This window comes from Populus alba, chromosome 2 (genome assembly GCF_005239225.2).
Source record: "Populus alba chromosome 2, ASM523922v2, whole genome shotgun sequence".
Classification (NCBI taxonomy): Eukaryota; Viridiplantae; Streptophyta; class Magnoliopsida; order Malpighiales; family Salicaceae; genus Populus; species Populus alba.
Genome location: NC_133285.1, coordinates 20,477,619 through 20,498,701, shown reverse-complemented (window position 1 = coordinate 20,498,701; position 21,083 = coordinate 20,477,619). Strand labels below are relative to the sequence as shown.

The 21,083-nt window shown below is 29.0% G+C and overlaps 1 protein-coding gene across 1 annotated transcript; it reads right to left on the bottom strand.

Annotated features, from left to right (window-relative positions):
• Window positions 1–1,228: 1,228 nt before the first annotated feature.
• Window positions 1,229–5,002, bottom strand: LOC118032460 (zinc finger protein CONSTANS-LIKE 13). Its single transcript, XM_035037170.2, has 5 exons — window positions 4,319–5,002; window positions 3,525–3,716; window positions 2,404–2,687; window positions 1,753–1,848; window positions 1,229–1,478 (listed from the first exon to the last, which is right to left on the bottom strand). Exons 1-4 carry the CDS (start codon window positions 4,913–4,915, stop codon window positions 1,758–1,760), a joined length of 1,164 nt encoding a protein of 387 aa, XP_034893061.1. The 5' UTR covers window positions 4,916–5,002; the 3' UTR covers window positions 1,229–1,478; window positions 1,753–1,757.
• Window positions 5,003–21,083: the final 16,081 nt, after the last annotated feature.

The following is a 21,083-nucleotide window of genomic DNA, read 5'->3' as shown; positions in this document are numbered from 1 at the left end:
TAAAATTCAAAATATTTAAGACCAAGACTAAGTTGAAAAACACGTTGAAATCAAGAGATGTTTTTGAGACTTGACAAGGGAAAAATTAAAGTGATTCTTAAAATCAAAATGCAATTAAGAACTTAATTGAAAAAATTAAAAGATTGATGATTGAAATTAAAAGAGGAAGTTTAAAACCTAAATTAACCCAAAACACCAAAACAACATTGTTTCATTTAAATAAAATGGTGCGATTTGTGTTGTTTTGACCTAAACGACGAGTTTTGAATTCATACAACAGTGTTTTGGTCAACAAAAAAAAAAAAAAAAACTTTGTCAGACAAAATATTGTCTTGCACTGTTCTTCATTCTCTTTAAACAAACCATGAAGCCACCTTTCAAGGCTATTTAATACCTCATTTCTTCCCCAAACAAGACAAAAAACACACCACCCTTGTTACTTGATATTGTACTACACTCTCTTTTATTAATATCTTCTCTTTTATTTTATTTTTTTTTACTTTGTGTTGATTTTTTATTAAAATTTTAATTAATACTCATATTTTTAAAATTATTTGGTTCAACCTTTTTATAAATGTTAATTAATTCTTTAAAGTCATAATATTTCCAAGAGATTATTGCAATTTATCTTTTAATTTTTTTCCTTTTATATTTTTTATAAATAAATTATGTCTGATATTTTTATAAAAACAAAAATAAAATTTGTTCTTAGCAGTAAAAAATAATATCTGATATAAAATAAAAAAAAATAAGTTAAATATTTGCAAAATTCTTTTTTATTTACCAATTCATATAGATTTTTTATAATTTATTTTATTTAACAAAAACACCACCTTTCAATTTTTCAATTTAAAAAATAATGATACATAAAAACTCATACATGATATTGACATCTTTTATTCTTACATTAAAAATTTAGTTCATGTGCTTAAAACATCAGAGTATTTACGGTCGACTAGTGTGTTAACAAACGACAATCAGTTTGCTTTCAATATTAGGAGTTTCCATGTTGCAGTTATTGCCCAATAACAACATAAATGACTTTCTAAGAAAAATCTTATTATTTTTCATTGCATTGGGATCTACTTGAGAAGACCAAAATTAACCAAACCCGAATTCAGAACAGCTACGAAACAGCCTAACAAAGAATAAAACCCAAAACTGAAGTCAAGCCCATCCAAGGAAGTAAGGGAACAGCTTAATGTAAGCCTTAAGCTTCACCCAAAAATAAAGAGAAGAGAAAACCCTATTTTATATTACAATTTGCTGAGGATCTACAAAAGTTTTTGCTTCAGTGGCTACAACAAACACAGTGAAACATTACCAGATAGAACAAATATATGATATGATATGCCCTCACATATGAAACAAGGTCAGATATTGCGGTATATTCCAGAACTCGGCAATCCATCCTACCAAATTATCCAGTAATCATAGTGATGTTCCCTATCCTGAGATACACCTGATAGTTGTAATATCTGTTGATTCAAAATAAAAAAATATATATCAAAATAAGAAGTCTAGAATTGATGACAGGAAAATATATAACAGCCATCAAAACATCAGACTCTTGCTAGTATACTCTGCTTTAACCAGATGATGTAAACAGCATGTGGTGAGACAGACATGTGACTTGTTTGTGTAAGAAAGTTTGTGTTGATCCAGTGCACGCAGAAATCAGTTTGACAAACAATTTCAAAATTTTTCCACAAATTGTCAAACCACAACTTAACAGCAACAGCAACTGCGTACCACTTTCAATGATCCATCTTAGCAAAACGTCCCCTAATTCTTGTTCTGCCTTCTGCCCGAACCTTGCGGGATTCATACCTGATATGTTTGCTGTACCTGTTGTTTTTAACAAAAAGAATGCTGGTTTACAAGTTCCAGAAAAATGACATCCAAAGATCACTCATCTCATGCTAATGAACCATCCTGCTAAGATTCTACGTCTTATTTAGGTGGTCCACTTGACTTGTCCATGTTCAATAATTTAAAATTCTCAACAATCCATCTGTCACAAGACTACCCTTAAAATGTAGAGTAATTACTAGGTAAAGTTGTTTCCAGTCCATGAAACATATAGAAGAGCTTGTTGAAGACTGATGCGTCTTCTTCAATGTAAATTTATTCAGACCAAAAAGGTGTTCATTTTGAATCTTAATTTCTCAGTTTCCTCGATCCAATCAGAACATGCTAACGCAATTCATTTCCTTGGAGACCCCAAACTATCAGAGAGTTTTAGAAAATCTAACACTTAAACCAAAGCTAAATATTACAAAAATTAATCACTTTCGATGGATATAGGAAATGTCGATCTCAGAAAGCACATGTTCAAGTTCCTTTCAAATTGAAAACATAGATTGCAATATAATACTATCAAAGAACTGGTGATCCAAATACCTCCTTGTTTTCTTCTTCTCCTTGTATCGTGAAATAGCAGAATCTCTCTCCTGGCTGTTTAATTCATATGTCACAACATTTGGGAGAGCTGGTAATGTTTCGATTGTAAGAGGTTGTGGCTCTGCTGCATGATCATCATGGACGTGACTTGCACTGCCAATAATATTTAACTCTTTGTCAGGAACTGCACAACTTTCCTCAAAGTTGCTTCTTGGTAATGTAGAAGGAAAACAAACTTGATGAGCAGCTTCACCATAATCAGCAAGCCAGTCAGGCAGATTTTCCTGAATGAAGGAAAAATAAATTATTCCTCTTTTATTCTACTGAAAGAACATCTGATACTGATAATTGCAAGAACTGAATTAAAACAAAACCAAAAGACAAGAAAATAAGTTTACATAAGAAGCTCTCTAATGATTAAGCCAGCTAATAAGTGATCATGAGCCTGCCACTCATGCTTTAAAGTAAAATAGGTTTCATGCAAAAAATCTAGTGACCCTGGAGACAATGGGATAAATTGTAGACACAATCAAGAACAAACTGATCTAAAACCCAGGAAAAGTTTATTTTGACATATAACCAATGTCTTGTATGCCCATTTCATGTGAAAAATTCATTAACCCTGGAGACCACAAGACGGCCTCTCTTCCACATGAAAACAAAGATCTAATAGATGATATTTAATCGATTTGCTTTTTTGCATGTGTGTGCCTTGGTGGACAGGCAAGTTATAAATCTTTGCGTGCACCCGCTGATAAAGCTTTGCTTCTCAATTGCCAACCCTAAAACCCTTGATCATCCACATGGACCAGTGTGCCAAACCAACAAGGCAACAAGAAGACTCGTATTACCACTTAGAGTACGAAAAGACATGTTGATGATATTTTGAATTCAGATCCAGTCCTACTGAGATTGTTCTCTTTCCTTCCACATGTAGATCACTATGTCATACTTAATTCGGATAATGAATTAGCTCAACAATGGCGAGGCAGATAGATAAAAGGAAATTAATTCCACAACCACAATAAAAAATGCTAATGCTCACAAATTATACGAGGTAGAAAACATGAAAGTTTACAAGTGAATGCCGTAGACTACATGACTACATGGAACAGATTTACCTTGTATGAAGTGAATGCCCCAGGATCACCAATTGTATTTAAATTCGGTGGCTGCGGATCAGCATCCAGTGATTGGAGGATATTAGCAGGGTCAACGTCTGCATTTCCATATGGATCAGGCTTCCATCTCACTAGTTCACGAAGCTGACAAAGGATTTCTTCCTTGTGCTGCCCACAAGCAGCATTACGATTCTGATTCAAGAATGACATCCTCAACCAGGTCAAAACCACAGCAGTCCATTGACAAATTTTGACTAGTATTTAGCAACAAAGATTTTTCATATGGAGAACATCATAATTCAAAAACACTAAAAACCTACACAAATTTACTTAGAACTTTAATTTTTAGAAAACTAAAATTTATAGCCAATGACTTATCAAGCTTGTACTTTAATTTTCCCACATAAAACTTTCTGGATAATTTTCAGTCAGAAAAAAAAAAAAAAAAAAAAAAAAAAAAAGAGTGAATCTCAATTAAACTCGTGCATTTATCAACAAAGGAACCTAAAGGGAAACACAATTAGTCAACTAAGTTTTTTTTTCTTTTTTTTTTAAAAAAAAAAACAGTTGTGTTTGGTTGCCAGCAATCCGATCAAAAAAGCTTCTTTTTTTTTAAGATCTTTTCGTAGTTCAAACCAATGAAACCTACCGCAACCACATGGATTTTTTAAAGTGAGACTTTTCAGTACAGCATAAGCAGAATTGGAACCTTCATCTGAAGCTAACAAAAAACCCCTCGGACACACTAATTTAAACTTTACAGTGATTATTAAGAAGCACAAATAGATAATTACCTTAGGCAAAGGAGGGACTCCTAAAGTCTGGAAATGTGAACACGAATCAGTGGAAACTATCAAATCATCAATGCAAACGGCAGGGCTATCCCAAAGAAACAAATCCGAACAGCTATCATCAAGTTCAGACCCCATAAACCCATCACTTTCTTCACTAAAAAACAGAGACTTTTTGAGACCCAGATCTTCAAACCCCAAAATTGTCATCAATTCATTCCCTGAAGGACACCCAGTAAAACCCTCAATCGGCCTACGAATGTGTGTTGAAGACAAAGAAGAAAGACTGTGTTTTTCCCAGTCGCAGTTTTGGCAAAAAACAGAGTGCTCTGTTTGACAGAAGATTGATACAGGGGATGCGTGACAGGCATCACATAGCAGTGAACGAGTGTGCTTGGAGAAGAGCTGGTTCGTTGAGTGGACTTCATGATCACAAGCGAAACAAAGCTTGGCTGAGTCAGCTCTGCAATATAGGAGAGCTGTGGTGTCATTACAGTAATCACAAAGCCTTTTTTGTTGTTGTCTGGGCTTCATGACTGTTGCTGTTTGGAGTTTTGGTTGTTGGTGTTGCCGATATTGGGGGTTAAGAGAATCGGTCATTGCGGTACATTTGCTATATACATGGATATTGTTTGATTATTGATTACTTTTGAGATAATTTAATGTGTTGAAAAGGATGAGACAGCTTATCTTCCTTGTTGTCCAAGAAAATTGATTGTACGTTTTGTTTGATTTTTCTTTCAATCAATTAAATGAATTGAAAAGGCATCCTCATCTTTTCACTTTTTTCTTTTTTAGTTGCGCACTTGTGTTTTGCTTTCTTGCCTGCCTGGCTACCAGAATTTTCATTGTTTGAATATTTGTACATTCATTTCAAATAATCTTATTTTAATTTTCAAAATTAATAAATTCCAAAAATCTTATAGATTTCAGTGAACTTATAGAATTCTGGCAAACTTAAAACTATTCATTGATATTATTGTTATTTTTTAAAATATTTTTTATTTAAAAATATATTAAAATAATATTTTTTTTATTTTTTAAAAATTATTTTTAACATCAACACATTAAAATAATTTAAAAATATCAAAAAATATTAATTTAAAACTAAAAAAAATTCAAATTTTTTTAAATATATTTTTAAAACATAAAAACAAATATAATCTTTATATTTTCTCTTTGACTAATATTTTAGTAAATTAGTTGTTCTTGAAGAGAAAATTCAACATCCACGAGTGCTATTACAGAGATTTTGTTTGAAAAACTGTAGTTTTTGGTCCTTTTTTAAAAAAAAATAAAAAAAGAGTATTTAATAAAATTCTAAAATTTATTTTGAAATTCACTTTATAGTCAAAATTCAAGTCATCGGATGAAAATTTTGGATTTTAATTTTATTTAATGCAAAGCAATCTTTTTTAGCACATTTTACCAAATATTGTTGCAACAATAGTAAAACAAAAATATAACATCCACCAATCCTTTGTATTTATTATAAGTTATTTGTGGTGATAGATATTAAGTTTAATTTCTTTTCTTTTTCAAGTTTAATTATTAACAAGTACTTGACTTGTATGAAAAGGAATTATAATGACAAGAGTACCAAATTATATGTCCACGTTAGTAAAAAATAACGATAAATTTAAGTGATGTAAATAGACTCTTGTCCACATAGCAGTTATAATCCTCTACCATTTACAACACATCAATTTATCATATTTGTTTTTAATGATATTGGAATTTCTTATAGACTTTAAGCAAAAATAAAATAAAAAAAAATCCTTCCATTGATTTTTTTTAAAACATCTTTTCATTGTGAGTTAAATTTAAAGAAAAAAATACAAGGAGATTTTACTATGCATCTCATTACAAAATACTATTATTTTAATACTGTTTTTTTTTTTTTATTCCACCTATGATTTCTTTTTTATTTTAATTATATCCTTCAATATTAGGTTTATTGGAGATTGAACTTTTTAATTTTTTTCAATTTATTTTTTATAAGGTTATTTTAGTCTATTGACTTGAACCACGGGTTTGATTTGACGAGTTGACTCATGTTTTCTTTTTCTTTTTCTACTGAGTTTTTTTTTTTTTTTAATTTCACCATTCAACATTGAGTTGATTAAAAATTAAACTTTATAATTTTTTTTGTTTACTTTTTATGACGTTATTTTTGTCATATGACTCGAATTACAGGTTTGGTAGGTTAATTTGAGTTGAAGCAAGTTTATTTTTTATTATTTTTTAATTTTATCCTTTAATATCAGGTTTATTGATGATTGAGCTTCATAATTTTTCTCAATTTATTTTTTATGAGATTATTCTAGTTTCATGACCCGAACCGTGAGTTTGATGAACTAACTCGGTTAAATCTAGTTTTTCTTCCTTTTTTTATTGATTTTTCTCTCTCAATTTTATTATTCAGTATCGGGGTGATTGCAAATTAGGTTTCGTGATTTGTTTCGGTTTGTTTTTTATGAAGTTATCTTCATCTTATAACTCAAGTCACATGTTCGATAGGCTAGCTTAAGTTGACTTCAGTTATTTTTTTTGTGTAATTTTTAATTGATATTTTTTTCAATTTTATCTTTTAATATATGATTAATTGGAAATTTGATTTTATAATTTGTTTAAATTTGTTTTCTACTGGGTTATCCTGATCCTATGACTTGAGTTGTGAGTTTAACATGTTAACCCTAGTTAACTTAGGTTATTTTTTTAGGATGTTTTTTTAATTGAATTTTTTTTCAATTTTATCATTTAACAATGAATTTATTAAAATTTTAGCTTTATAATTTATTTTGATTTTCTTTCTATATAACTATAATGATCTCATAACCTGACATGCAGATTAGTTGGTAAATCCAGGTTGACATAAATGGGTTCAATAAGTTATTGCCTTGGTATTTATAAAAAATAAATCATTTTTAATATTTATTTTAAATCTAATTAAATTTTTATCAGTTATCTAGATTATCTTTAAATTTATCAAGTTAACTGATTTATATCATATCATTCTTTACATATTTAAACAAAATTTCAGCAATAAAAAAATATTAATAATAACTAAATGTTTTTTAACTATTAGAAAAAGAATTCATATATTGCGCGAGCCAATCTAGTAGGCTGCTATTGCCAACATGTTCCCTTTATTTATTTCAAATGCAATTAATGAAAAGAGATATTTTAGAAAAGGAGGAGATTTTTTAGGATTTTGCCTCGCTTACTTTCCTATCAACTTAGATATTTATGTGTGTTTGGAGCTCTCCTCCACTGGAGAACTTGCTGGATCCGCCTCAGATAACAATACGACAAAGGAAGGCCAATCATGTCTTTTACTAACCAAAAAAGGCTAATTCCGTGCAAAATCACGTACTCATGTTGATATCGCAATTCGCAAGCCTCTCCTGCTCCACTCATTTCATTTTTAAATAGATTCATATTAATTATTTTACATGTGTTTTATTATTGGTTGAATAATGTTTTTTTTATAAGAAAAAAACTTTTTAAATATTTTTTATAGCACAAATTTGAATTATAAATAAAAAAATATATCCATGCATTTAATTAAATAAATTAAAAATTATATTTGTTAATAAAAAAAGTGTTAAAACATTTATTCAACTCACCTTACTACAAGTTAAATAATTTTTTTCTCTAACACAAATAAATTAATGTGCAGTGTTATTAACATATTTTTTTGACAATAAGTAAAAAACTATAAATATGGAGAAAAATAATTAATACTTACATGTAATAAAATATAACAAATATTATATATGTTAATAAAAACATGTAAAATATCAAGCTTATTTTAACATTGTTGAAAAATAAGACAACGTTAATTATTATATTAAAACGCTATTTCCTTAATGTTTGTATAAGAATTTTTTGAAAAGCAAAAAGTGTAATGAAAAATATTTAAAAACAAATTACAAAAAAATAAAGATTAGAACAAAAATAATGATATAAATAGGTTAAGTGTAGAGTGATAAATATTTCATGTATAAAGAATAAAAAAAATAATATGTTTTTCAAAAAAAACATGTAAAGAAGAAAAAAAGAAAAACTAAAAAATTATGAAAATATGAAGATAAAAAAAATGATAATGAATAGACCAAGTGTAAAATGGTTAAAATATCAAGTATAAAAAGAAAAAAATATATAAGAAAAAATTATTATCTAAAAATCAAATATTATAGAATTTTCACCGTGCTATACTACCTGTTATAACGAAAAAATTAGAAAAAAATTCAATTGTGACATTTCATTAGTAAAATGGTGTTTTCTTTTGATATATATAATTTTCTTATTCATAGAAGAATTTTATATTTGATTGGAAATAATTTTTTATTTAATAAAAAAATATTTCTATATATGAATCATTTGTTTAATAAATAAGAAAAGTTACAACTTTAATTTATGGATTTTAACTCATATCATTTGTATTTCTCAAAATAACTGCTTTTATTTTTCTAATTTGAATTATTCTTCATAAATGATTTGTGAAAAGAATTTAAAAATTACAACTCAATGAAATAATAATTTTCTTAAATATTATACTATACTTTAAAAGGCATGAGAAAAACATTGTGCATGTACTGTGGACATATATTCATTGCACTATGGACCACACTGTAAATATAAAGTGTTTGCACTATAGATGACACTGTAACACCATAGAGGCTTTGTCTTTTTTGATTTTTAGTCAAAAAGTATTGTTGAGGGTGTTGTCTTTTCTGTTTTCCATGCCAAAAGCTATTGGGTTTAGCTTGACAGTCACACCCAAATCACTTCCAACAAGTGTTGGGTTTGCCGCACAGCCAGACATAGATATTTTCATTTTTATTATTTTGCCTCTTTAGATTTTCTTTTCTTTTCTTTTATTTAATTTTTTTCTTATAAGGTAAAAAGGAAATAAATTGATTAGATTTTTTTTTTATATATATATATATATTGTACAAAAGTTGGGTGATGATAATTGTTTTTCATTTGAGGTTAGGTTGTGTTGAATTTATTTTATCTTGTCGTTCGGTCCTGCTGGTTTTTCTCTTATTTTTTTATATGGTAAAGAGGAAATATATTTATGAGATTTTTTTTATATTGTACAAAAATTGAATGATAATAATCATTTTTCATTTGAGGTTAGGTTGTCCTACTGCCACCAGGACCCAATAGAGTTGGGGCTTGCCGGGCAGCCAGACTCATTAGTATTGGGTTTGGCTACCCAGCCAAACCCAATAGCTTTTAGACTTCTTGGTCGTCAAACCCAATGTTATTGGATGCGGCTTTTCTGTTAGATCCAAGGCTCTTAGATCTGGTTTGGTTGTTAGACTCAATGTTATCGGGTACTTGGAGCCAGATCCAAAGCTATTTTGGATCTGGTTTGGTTGCTAGATCAAAATACTTAATATATTTTATATACTCTTCATATATTTTTATATATATATTTGTAAAAAAAATATTATTAACTTGTTGCGAATAACTATATTGTAAACCGCATGAATTATGACACATATGTAATATGTTTCAAAATTGGTTCACCGTTAAAAAGTGTGGGTGGATTGCTAGCATCATGTTTGATATTGTGTTTATTTTTATTTTTTAAAATTATTATTTTTTATCTAAACAAATATTAAAAAAATAATTTTAAGTATTTTTTATTGATTTTGTTGTGTTTATTTTTTAAAAAAATATAAATTATTTTAATATATTTTTAATTAAAATATACCCTATATCACAACTAATGTTTGTTTATTATGATAGTGAATAGTGTTTTTAAAATATCACTTTCTAGTAAAACAGCCAAAAAAGCAAGAAGAAAAATCTAATGTCCAGAACCCCACACTTTATAACTATAACAACATAAAAATCTGACTTCCCTAAATTATTGCAGAATACTACTCTGTAGTAAAACAAATTATAAACAATAGTAACTACAATTATCATGTAAGTTATGAAACAAAATCTTTAAGCAACTATAACAATCAAAAAAGATATACAGGGAAAAAAACCTTGGGTTAACTTCTCCTAAATTCTTATTTAAGAGAGAGAAATTAATATGCGTAAAGTGCTAATTTTTAATTTTGTATTTATATAGTTTTTATATCTAACTAACAACTACTCCTCTTTTTTCACTTATAAAATAATAGGCTTAGATTTATATTTATAGGGAATTCTAAAAACCCTATAAATGACAAAATATATATTTACCCCTTAAATAATATCCTTATATTATTTAATGATAATTTTAGAAATTTAAACAATCGAGTCCTTACTTGATTTTTCTAAGTCTATGATATAATCTCTATATTAATTATATTCTTGTTCTTGATTTCTAAAATACATTTTAATCAAATCATACTTAATTAAATCATCTTAGTTTAATTTATGACTAATGGTTCTTAATGTGTATGACCTATTAGGTTCCTAATATAAAATATAATTCTAATTAAATAGAATTAAATAAATTAAACAATTTAATTTATTATCAATTCATCAATTGATTAATTTATATTTGAAGATCAAATGTATCGTCTAATAACATGTCATGATCCCCCAAATATTAGAAAAGTCATTAGTGGTTTGACTTAACCTTTCAATGACCAGTTTCTTAGTGTAATTAATATCCTTTCATCAATAATGTTCCGATTTAACATTAAAGCATGAAGTATGTCTGCCATGTTAAATCATGTTTGTTCTCTACATAATAATCATTGATCATTTGAAACTTTTTTCAAATCTTATTTCATTTTGGCTAAGGATTTCTTAATTAATACTATTTGAGAATAGATGAAATATTTTTTCTGATTCACTTAGGGTGATGAATCCTCTCTTGATCATTCAAGTACTTCATATGATTCATGCTACATCCAATGTTTGCCCTTTCATTACCTCGTTTAAGATAATATGTGATAAGATCAAAGCATAACATTTTCTATATAAGATGACTTAATGATTTTAAGTCTAAAGATCACTTACACAACCGTCATGTGAGCCTTTCCATAGACATAGATGATCTCTCCATATAGAATTCTCATGCAGGTCAATTCTAAGTATCCCTTATACCTTAACTTATGAGAATAATTGTTTCTTTTTATAAATGAAAAAACATAATATGTACTAATCTTTATGGGTCTAATAACTTTTTAATATTTAAGAGAGCATTGACCAAAAACATTTAAGGAACAATGTTTTGATGCAATAGAAATTTCATAATTATAACAATTTTATAATTTCCTTTACAAAGCAGTTTTGTTCCATGAACTTTATCTTTACTCCAGATTCATTAATCTAATATTATATGAATATTAAAGATAAATTAAACATTTATTAATAATAATTATGTATTTACATGAATATAATAATGTCACATGTAACTAATCGATTGATTATAAGACACATTAAACTAACAATCTCCCGCTTGCACTAAAATCAATCACACATGTATCTAATACCATATTGCTCCATGTAGGATTAATGCTTCTGCATGGATAATGACTTATTAAGAGGATCTTTTAGATTCTCCTTGGTGATTACTCACTCTATCTTTACATCTTTCATTTCATTGATTTCTCAAATCAAATTGAATTTCTAAAATACTTGTTTGAATCATTGATGAGACTTTGGTTCCTTTGCTTATTCAATGGCTCCTTTGTTATCACAGTATAAGGCAATTGGATCAACAATGCTAAGAATCAACCTAGTTCATTAATGAACTTCTTGATCCAAACAACCTTATTGTTTCCTTAAAGGTGAAGGTGTACTCTTATTCAATTATAGAATCAGTTGTGCTTTTTTATTTGGAACTCTTCCAACTTAGAGCACTACCATTTAGAGTAAAACATATATTGATAGATATTTACCATTTTTCCAATATTTCATTGAAAAAAATCTTTATTCAAACAATTTTAAACTTTTAGTTTATCTTCTCCATTAATGGATTCTATAGCCAAGTATAAGATACCATTTCCATCATATCTCTCCCAATCCGTGTCTTAGAGCATATGTTTTTGGAGGGAGGTGTTCCATGTAAAATAAATAAGAATTTAATCTTAGATTCTTTCATGTTGAGCTATTTTAACATTTAGTCTATATACATGGATTTAGACAATCTAAACAACCTTTTATATCTATCTTTATAGATCTCTATATCCAATATATAGGTTTCTCCTTCCAATTTCCTTATTGAAAAAATTTTAGGCAACCAAAACTTTACTGATTAAATAAAAGATATGTTGTTTCTAAACATTTCATATATATATATAAACAACACTATTCTCACTAACCTTTTATAAACACAAGGTTTATCCATATTTTTTATGAAATCAAATATGTTGCTTATACCTATTGGTACTCAATTTCTTACCTCATTTTTGAAAAAAAATAAAAAAGAAAGAAAGAAAGCAAAGCACAACAAAAAGCAAAAAAATATGTTCTTAATTTCTTTATGTCACTTGCAACATCTTTTTTCTATGCATTCAATTGTTAACGCGTTCTTTTTCAAAAAAATCAAAATACAAAAAATAAAAAAAAATCAAACTTTACAAAAAAACCAGATGTGAAAAGAAAAAAAGTTAAGGGACCAAATTGTTTTTGGGTTACTTGGTCACCAATCAATTAAAAATGACAAACTTTTTTTCCACCTATAAATACGTGCCTAACATACAAAAAAAAAAGGGGGGATTTTGAAGGGAAAAAAATTAGGTGGACACAAAAAAAGAAGAAATTATTCTCATATTCTCTCCCCACACCCATAAAAATAAAAAACCCTAGACCTATTATCCCTTGTCCAGCTACCAGCCATAAGGAAACAACGTAAAAAACCAAACCTAAAAAAGGCCACCCACATACTTTCACCCATACAAACTATGTTTGTAACATCTCCATATCCAGGATAAAACAACAATCTCATGGCGAATAGAAAACAAGAATATATATATATATATATATATATATATATATATATATATATTTTTCATATGAAATTCTATCAAAATTTCTACTGAAATTTTGATAGAGTTTTCCCTATACCGAGAAATCTCAAGTTATCGACATATAACCTGTTTACACTTTTAATATTTCACATCTTATAACTTAGTCACGACCTAATCATCTTTGGTCTCAATCCCACAAACATCATCATTATCATAATCATAATATTTATAACATACATTAAACAACAAATATCATTGTAAAGGAATAAATGAGATAAACACGTATATATGGACATAATCATTTTAGAGTTAAGATTATATATTCAAGTTTAAACATCAATTATACAAATTAAGTTATATAAAAGTTGTAAAATTACAAAATACAAGGATATACTCCTTAGAACCTAGATTACAAAAAGTGAACTTAAGCTAGGATCTACTTCTCTCGTGCATGCGATGGTCCTGAAACAAAATACATATTATTGAAACATGAATATCATAATAAATATAACAACACAAATATCCAACAATTTTAAAAGGCCAATATGCATTCATATGCTATTCACTTCTCCTTTCTGGTTTCCATTAGAACTCTTTCTCATTCAACTACTAAATACCGTTTCCTCTTCCATTATCAATCCTCATCCGAGATTTCATAAAATCAACAACAATTATTTTTGCCTAACACATTACTGATACCAATTTTACTTGTATCATCATCATCTCGTAGGAGTCGATGCATAACTATCCCCTTACCCGAGATCCTAACATATACTAAATATATGTTAGCCAATACATGGTGATTCCCTTACTTGGAATCCTAACATACACTAAATGTATGTTAGTCAAAACATGGCGATCCTTTTACCTGAGATCCTAACATACAATAAAGTATGCTAGTCCACGCCACATATCATATTTCTCATATTTCATTTGTCAGTAATAATTTCATCACTTGGGCAATTAACACAAGAACCATTTACCTTGAATACAGATACATTCAGAATACTATCCAAAATATCAACATTATTACGTAAACTTTCATCCTTTCACATAATATCCAACATTCGTTAATTCACATTTCATATCAATAACATATTAAATCATGGAATTTAACTAGAAAGAATAGGTGTGAATCACCTACTTGTAATAAAAGCTCTACTCGCCCTTGCTGCTACTACACCACGCTTGTGGTCCCTCCTGGTAATCATAGACATTTCTTATAAATCATACTCATTTAAGGATACTTTTTATAATAACCATATTAACAGCCAATTCAAGTCTTTCTTTTAGTTATTCCTTTCTTTATATTTTATGTTTTCTCATTTCATTCATTAATATCGTTATTCTTCGTCCGACCATAGTTATCATTACAAATTTCCATTTTAAATATGGATCATTTCTTTTGGAAATTAAAATTTAATATCACATGTTTCCTGAAGTGAAATGACCTCATTTTCACCCTTAACGCATCTAGATAGTCACTTTAGTGACTTTCTGAATATGTCAGCAAAGGTCGCATTCCAACCTCTCCTCATATATTTTTTATTATTATTATATTAAGAGTTCTAGGACTTTGTTTCAAGCAAGGTCAGTCTAGTTAGAAAGCTAAGACACGGGGCTACAAGTCCCTTGAAGATAGAAGAACCCAGTTCTACCTCCAAGACACTCAAATCTACTCGTCAACAAATCAAATCTACTACCCTATAGGGTCTGTAATGACCCAATCTCGGTTGGTGAACCTTAAGTGGAGTTCTATAGCTTCAAATTGAGTAAGATCAATTTTCTTAGTTAGTCAACATCTAAAACTACAATTCCTATGAAGGAACCTGATCGTACTTCCCTCATCCTCTCACTCGAATTCTCTTCAAAAGTCAAGAGATAAATCTGTCCAAATTCGTCAACTTTTCCATTTCCACACAACATCCTCAATTCAACTTTCTCTATTTTATCTCAACTCCTAGCTATATCACATACCATAGATTGTAAAAAATATCTTTTAAGAGCCAATTTACTCTATTTATTTAAATCTTCCATCTTTTCCTCTTTGCTCTTCATATGGCCGGTCACCCCTAACTCAATTACTCATACATTTTCTTTGATGAATCATCATGATTTCTTGTTCTCAATCACATACAATACATGAATTAACTTAATTTTAATAATTAATATATTTCTCCCAATTCAAGTCTAAGAATCCTAATTAAATTTCAATACTAAGGCATCAATTTGTAATTGAATTCGAAATGACTTATAGAACCATGTTTAGAACTCCTTACCTGGTAAGAATCAAGGTCTTGATCCTTAACCAGTCAAAAAATTTCAACTCTCCCTTTTCTAACGATAGCAGGCTCCCCCTTGTCTCTCTCCCTTTAAAATTTCTTTTTAATTCTTTGCCCACAAGTTTTTATTTTACCTATAAACCCTTAATCTTGGATGTGTTCTTGGAATTTTTTGTGTTTCTCTTTTAATTTGGCAAGAACAAAGTAAAAACTCACTCCCTTTCTCTTGATAGTTGCTACTAGTTTTTGATGAGCAAGAAAGAGGGGTATTTATACCCCATAATTTTTTTTATTTGCACTTAGAACCCTTTTTTTTTAAGTGATTTTCCCCTACATATTTTCTTTTTTTATAATTAAGCTATACATTTCTTATAATTCTACTCCTCAACTTTTTAGTTTAGTTCATTTTTTTTTTTAATTTAATCCAACCCTTAATATTTCTAGGTTATATTTATAATATCTTAAAATATTTTATCAAAAAATTTATATTTGAAAATTTTTAAAATCCCGTTTTATTTAAATCTATACATAAATTTCTCTACTTTTATTTTTCACTTATTTAGTTTGCAATTTACGCCGGGGTTTACAATGTTGCCGACCAACCTAGTAACCCTGTCCTTTTCCAGCTCTTCCCCACCGAAACCACTGCCCTCATCCTCATCTTCAACACCTGTTTTTGCCTTTCCCCCCATAATAGCTGCCTCGTTTCTCCCTCATCAAGACAAGCCCGAGATTGTTCATCTCCCACCTCTTTTATTAACCTGTTGCAACCACCAACACACTTCTCTGTTAGCTTCACCCTTCTCTTTTGGTCTTCCTCAACAACGACCTCTCCTTCTTCCACTCACCATCAGTCGCTAAGCAACACCACCACCACCACCACCACCACCTATAAATCCTTAGCTTTCCTTCCCACAAAGGCAGAGAAGCAATACCCATAGACCCATCATCTCTGGCTCTTGGTCGTTTACAACGTAGAATACCAGCGCCTCCAAGACAGTCGTCAGCCCCTCTCCCTGCCAAAAGAAGAACTCCATTATCAACCATTGGAAGTCAGCCTTTCCTCTCTCTTCAACCTTATAAACAAAGAACCATCCATTTTTTTCTCTTTCTTTTCGGCTGAATGATAGCACCAAACCCAACACCAACGGTAGCCACCACAGACTCACCTTAACAACCTTTATTTCTCCTCAAAACCATTATATCGATAAACCAACACTGACGAACAACCAAAACATCCAGTGGAGAGGCGGATCTGTAAGGAAGAAGAAGAAATAAAACTGTTTTGTCTTGTGTTGATTTCCTTGTTTTGCAGGTGGCACAGTAGCTCTCACCTCCAGCGCAGGAAGAAAGAAGGGAAAAGCTCACTCTTGTTCCACCGGTTTTCTTGTCACTAGTAATGATACGTGCGACCATGCGCGCTAGCGGCGATGGTGCATGAAACCCAAGCGTTGCTATTATTCCTGCAACTCAAAAGCTTCCTAACATTATTCCTTAATTCCCATAAATTTCTCCACATTGATTTGGAAATTTTTGTAAATATTTAATGTGTTGTTTGGATTATTTTGAATTTTAATGATTTGTAAATTGATAATTATGGGTGTGTGAGAGTAAAATATAGTAAAAAAAAGAAAATGTTTGTGTGTTTATTTTCTTTTTATTGTTTTTTTTTTTTTTACTTTGTGTTAAATGAATGACAAAAAAATTTTAATTAATTAAATGTTTTAAATTGCATACACCGCAATTTCTAAAAAAAGTAAAAATTCATATCTTGTTTTTTTAAAAAATACATGGTAAGTTTTATTTTTATAGTATGCATTTTGAATTTAATAACCAGTTACTGAATCCATGAGAATTAGACAAATGTTTCAATAACTCATAAATTTTAATTCATGAGAATTAATGGTCAATATTTTGGTATAAATATTGGACCTACAAGTAAGACTAATATTTCAATATCAAGAGTTGATTAGAAAATTCTCAAAGTTACTCTAAATATTCACCAATTTTAATTAGAAGTGTTTTTTTTACTGTAGTATACGAATAATAAAAAATCACTTTTCATAAGAATGTATTCACATATATGAGCCCATAATAAATTCTTAACACCAGATTTATTCAGACGAATAAATCCCCATCCTAAATCATAGACAAACTACCGGCTAAAAACCCATTAAAACACTCTAAACCACATTCCTACCACAATGCAATTTACTTCAGGTAGGGTGCATTAGAGGTGCTAATACCTTTCTTAGTTACAACTAGTCCCTTACCCTTGAATCTATCATAAAACCAATATACTCGGGTTTCCTAGCAATCTTGAACCAAATAATTAGATAGTGACTTCCATTGACCCCTTGATGTCGCGTGTCCACATGCGACAAAAGAGCGACTCCACTGGAGATGACATTATTTCTTACAGTATTAGACTAAGCTTCATGTATTTAATGTGATTTTATCTGTTTTGATGTGTTTAAATTTTTTTCATTTGGCTTATTTTATTTTATTTTATTTATGCTTTAGCATATTTTATCATACTCATGAGTATATGTTTTCATGCACCATTAGTTTATTTTTAATATATCACTCTAGGATGAGTATATGAAAACTTCAGGTTAGGTGGAGGAGTAACAACTTACCCTACGACTTTCAGTCAGGATTTAAGTTAATAAAACCATACAACTCTTTATTGAGTGCTTCAATTGATAGTGATTGATATACGTGTTATCTCATTACCTACTGAGCTCTTATATTGCTTTCACGAGCATGATTACTAGGACAATGAGAGATCCTTTTTAGAGATCAAGTAGTAAACATACCCCATATCTTTTCATATTTTAGTGTCACTCCAAGAATTTTGGTCCAATCATTTTGTTAACATTATGTATGCTTCATAGGGATATATTACTACTCATTTTGATCTATAAACCTATTTATATAAAGATAGAGAGTATTAGTTTCATGCATATATATTTAAATTTTAAATTTAGATAAGGTTTTTAATTCTAATTTGATCTCCTACTATTTTCTTACAAATTAATAGCCCTCCCTGTTAATTTGGAAAATCTCGCATAGATTTTTCTAGTGATCTAGGATCCCATTTAATTTATCCAACCTTGAGTGACTCAATAAATTAAAATATATTAAATTAAGTAGATAACATAATTTATCAATTATATCTCTATATGACTCCTAGATCAGTTAGGTGGCAATTTTTTATTTAGACATATCTTATATGTTTCGCATAATCCATGCTTCTAACTTTAAATGATCACAAGTAACTCATTTAAATCATACAAGTTAGTTAAGTAGGATCCAATTTTATAGCATTAAACATATTTGATTAATGGTAACCTTGAGTGACTCAACAAATTATCCATGAATAAAACTCGTTTTATGTATATAGAATTGAAAGGCAACTATTCATTTTCTTAACATGTATTTAATATATTAATGAGGGATTTAGTATCAATTAACTAGGTCTCATACATGACATGACATAATATATAGACATTTCATACATAATAATTTATATATAAACATACACCCCTACCATTTCATGCTGATTGGACGAATATGAACATAAGTCTATTGCAATCACTTTGGTTATAGCCTTCATTGCCATTTCTTTCTTAGTCTTGAATTACATAATAATTTCCTACCTAAATTCTAAAATTTTTAAATTATATAACATTTACATAATTAATTAAGAAATCTTGATTTACATTCAAAGGGAAGGGGAATTAGATGAGAAAAGAATTATAACTTAGAAGAAAAAATTGAGAAAAGGCAGGATACCCAGGCCTTATTTAATAAAATTACAATTGTTCAACCATTAAATAAAAACACAATCACATTGATCTTTAATGCCTATAACCATCCATCATGTATAACAACATATTAATATGCATAATAAAATTATTGCATGCTTCAATTCTAATTATTGGCTATATGTGCTATTTTTAAAATAATATTTATAAGATTTAGAAATATTAAATCAAATCCAATTTGAAAATTTCCCAAACATAATAAATTTTTATTTAATAAAATTTTTCTTTTAAATTTTTTTTTCAAAATTTAATAAGAAAATTAATCACAATAAAATTATTATTAATATCCTCAACTATTTTAGGATTAATTAAATAACATTTTTGGCTTAAAAAACTCTCATTATTTAGAAAAAAACATTTTTCTAAATATTATTTAATTAAACTATTTAATTAAATAAATCCTAATCCCATTAGGATATCATAAAATTCAAGAAAACGAAATTAAATATTTTAGTTCTATCCTAATCTAATTAGCAAAATTAATTCTATAATTAATTTAATTTAGGATTTCAATTTTAATATATAAAATCAAAATTTTATATAAGGAGGGGTAGAATTATAATTCTATCCCAAAAACCAAAAGTAATAAGTAATAAATTGTAAGGGGTAAATTCATAAATTCCACTCCAAAAACCTTTTTGTAATTAACTATAAGTGAAAGGGGTATAATAGTAATTATACATGAAAACCCTAAAAAGGCATCAGGGTAGATTCGTAAATTCCTCCTATTCTCCTTCTCTCTTTCACAGCAGCTGTTGCTGCCAGCGTGGGATGCCCACGCTAACGGCAGCATCCAACGATGGCAGCATTGCTACCGCTAATGTTGCCGCTACTCCTGGTGTAGCGCGAGTAGTAGCCCTAGCGAGCTGCTGCTGTATCTGCAGCGTAATGGTTGCTGGAGCAACCATGGCGAGCTGCTGCTATATTTACAACCTCACGCTGCTGCTATATTTACAACCTCGCGCTGCCAGCAACATTGTGGCTGTTAGAGCACCCATGGCGAGCAGCTGCCACTCGCCAGCTGCCATGGAAAATCATAGAAAGAAAAAATTACATTTTAAAAAAATAATTTTTGTACATAAAATTATTTTGAAATTAACACCAATAGCAATTAAAACATGTAATAAAAAAACCCTAACTTAAGGATAGCTCTGATACCACTGCTGAGTTTTCCAAATATAATATACACAGTGGAAACTATGAAATAAAATTATTTTGGAGTTCTTAGGATCCTGTTAGATAAATCTAAAGTTATTTAGAGATTTATTACTTGAAGATTTGATATTCTTCGGCTTTGAATATTTCTTTAAATGTTAGGTTATCATAAACCATAAGTCATCTAATTGTTTAGTTTTCAATAATAATCCACACAAACCACCTATGAGAAATCTTCTAAATCTCTATTTAGAAGAAAGGGATTGCTATGGCTAAAGTGCTAGCTTTAATTTTGTGTTTCTATAGCTTTTTTGTCAAACAAACAATTTTTTTTTTTCACTTACAATATAATAGGCTTAGCATTATATTTATGGGGAATCCTAAAAACCTTATAAAAAACAAAATATCTATTTGCCCTTTAAATAATATCTATTTATTATTTAATGATAATTTTAAAAATTTAATCAATCAAGTCCTTACTTGATTTTTCTAAGTCTAGAAATATAATCTATGTATTAATTATATTATACTTCTTCATTTCTAAAATATATTTTAATCAAATAAT

Coding starts and splice junctions, on each gene's coding strand:
- LOC118032460 (XM_035037170.2), bottom strand. CDS start 4,915: ATGACCGATTCTCTTAACCCCCAATATCGGCAACACCAACAACCAAAA. Junction 3,717..4,318: donor GAGTCCCTCCTTTGCCTAAG/GTAATTATCTAT, acceptor TTCTTGAATCAG/AATCGTAATGCTGCTTGTGG. Junction 1,849..2,403: donor GAGAAGAAGAAAACAAGGAG/GTATTTGGATCA, acceptor TAAAAACAACAG/GTACAGCAAACATATCAGGT.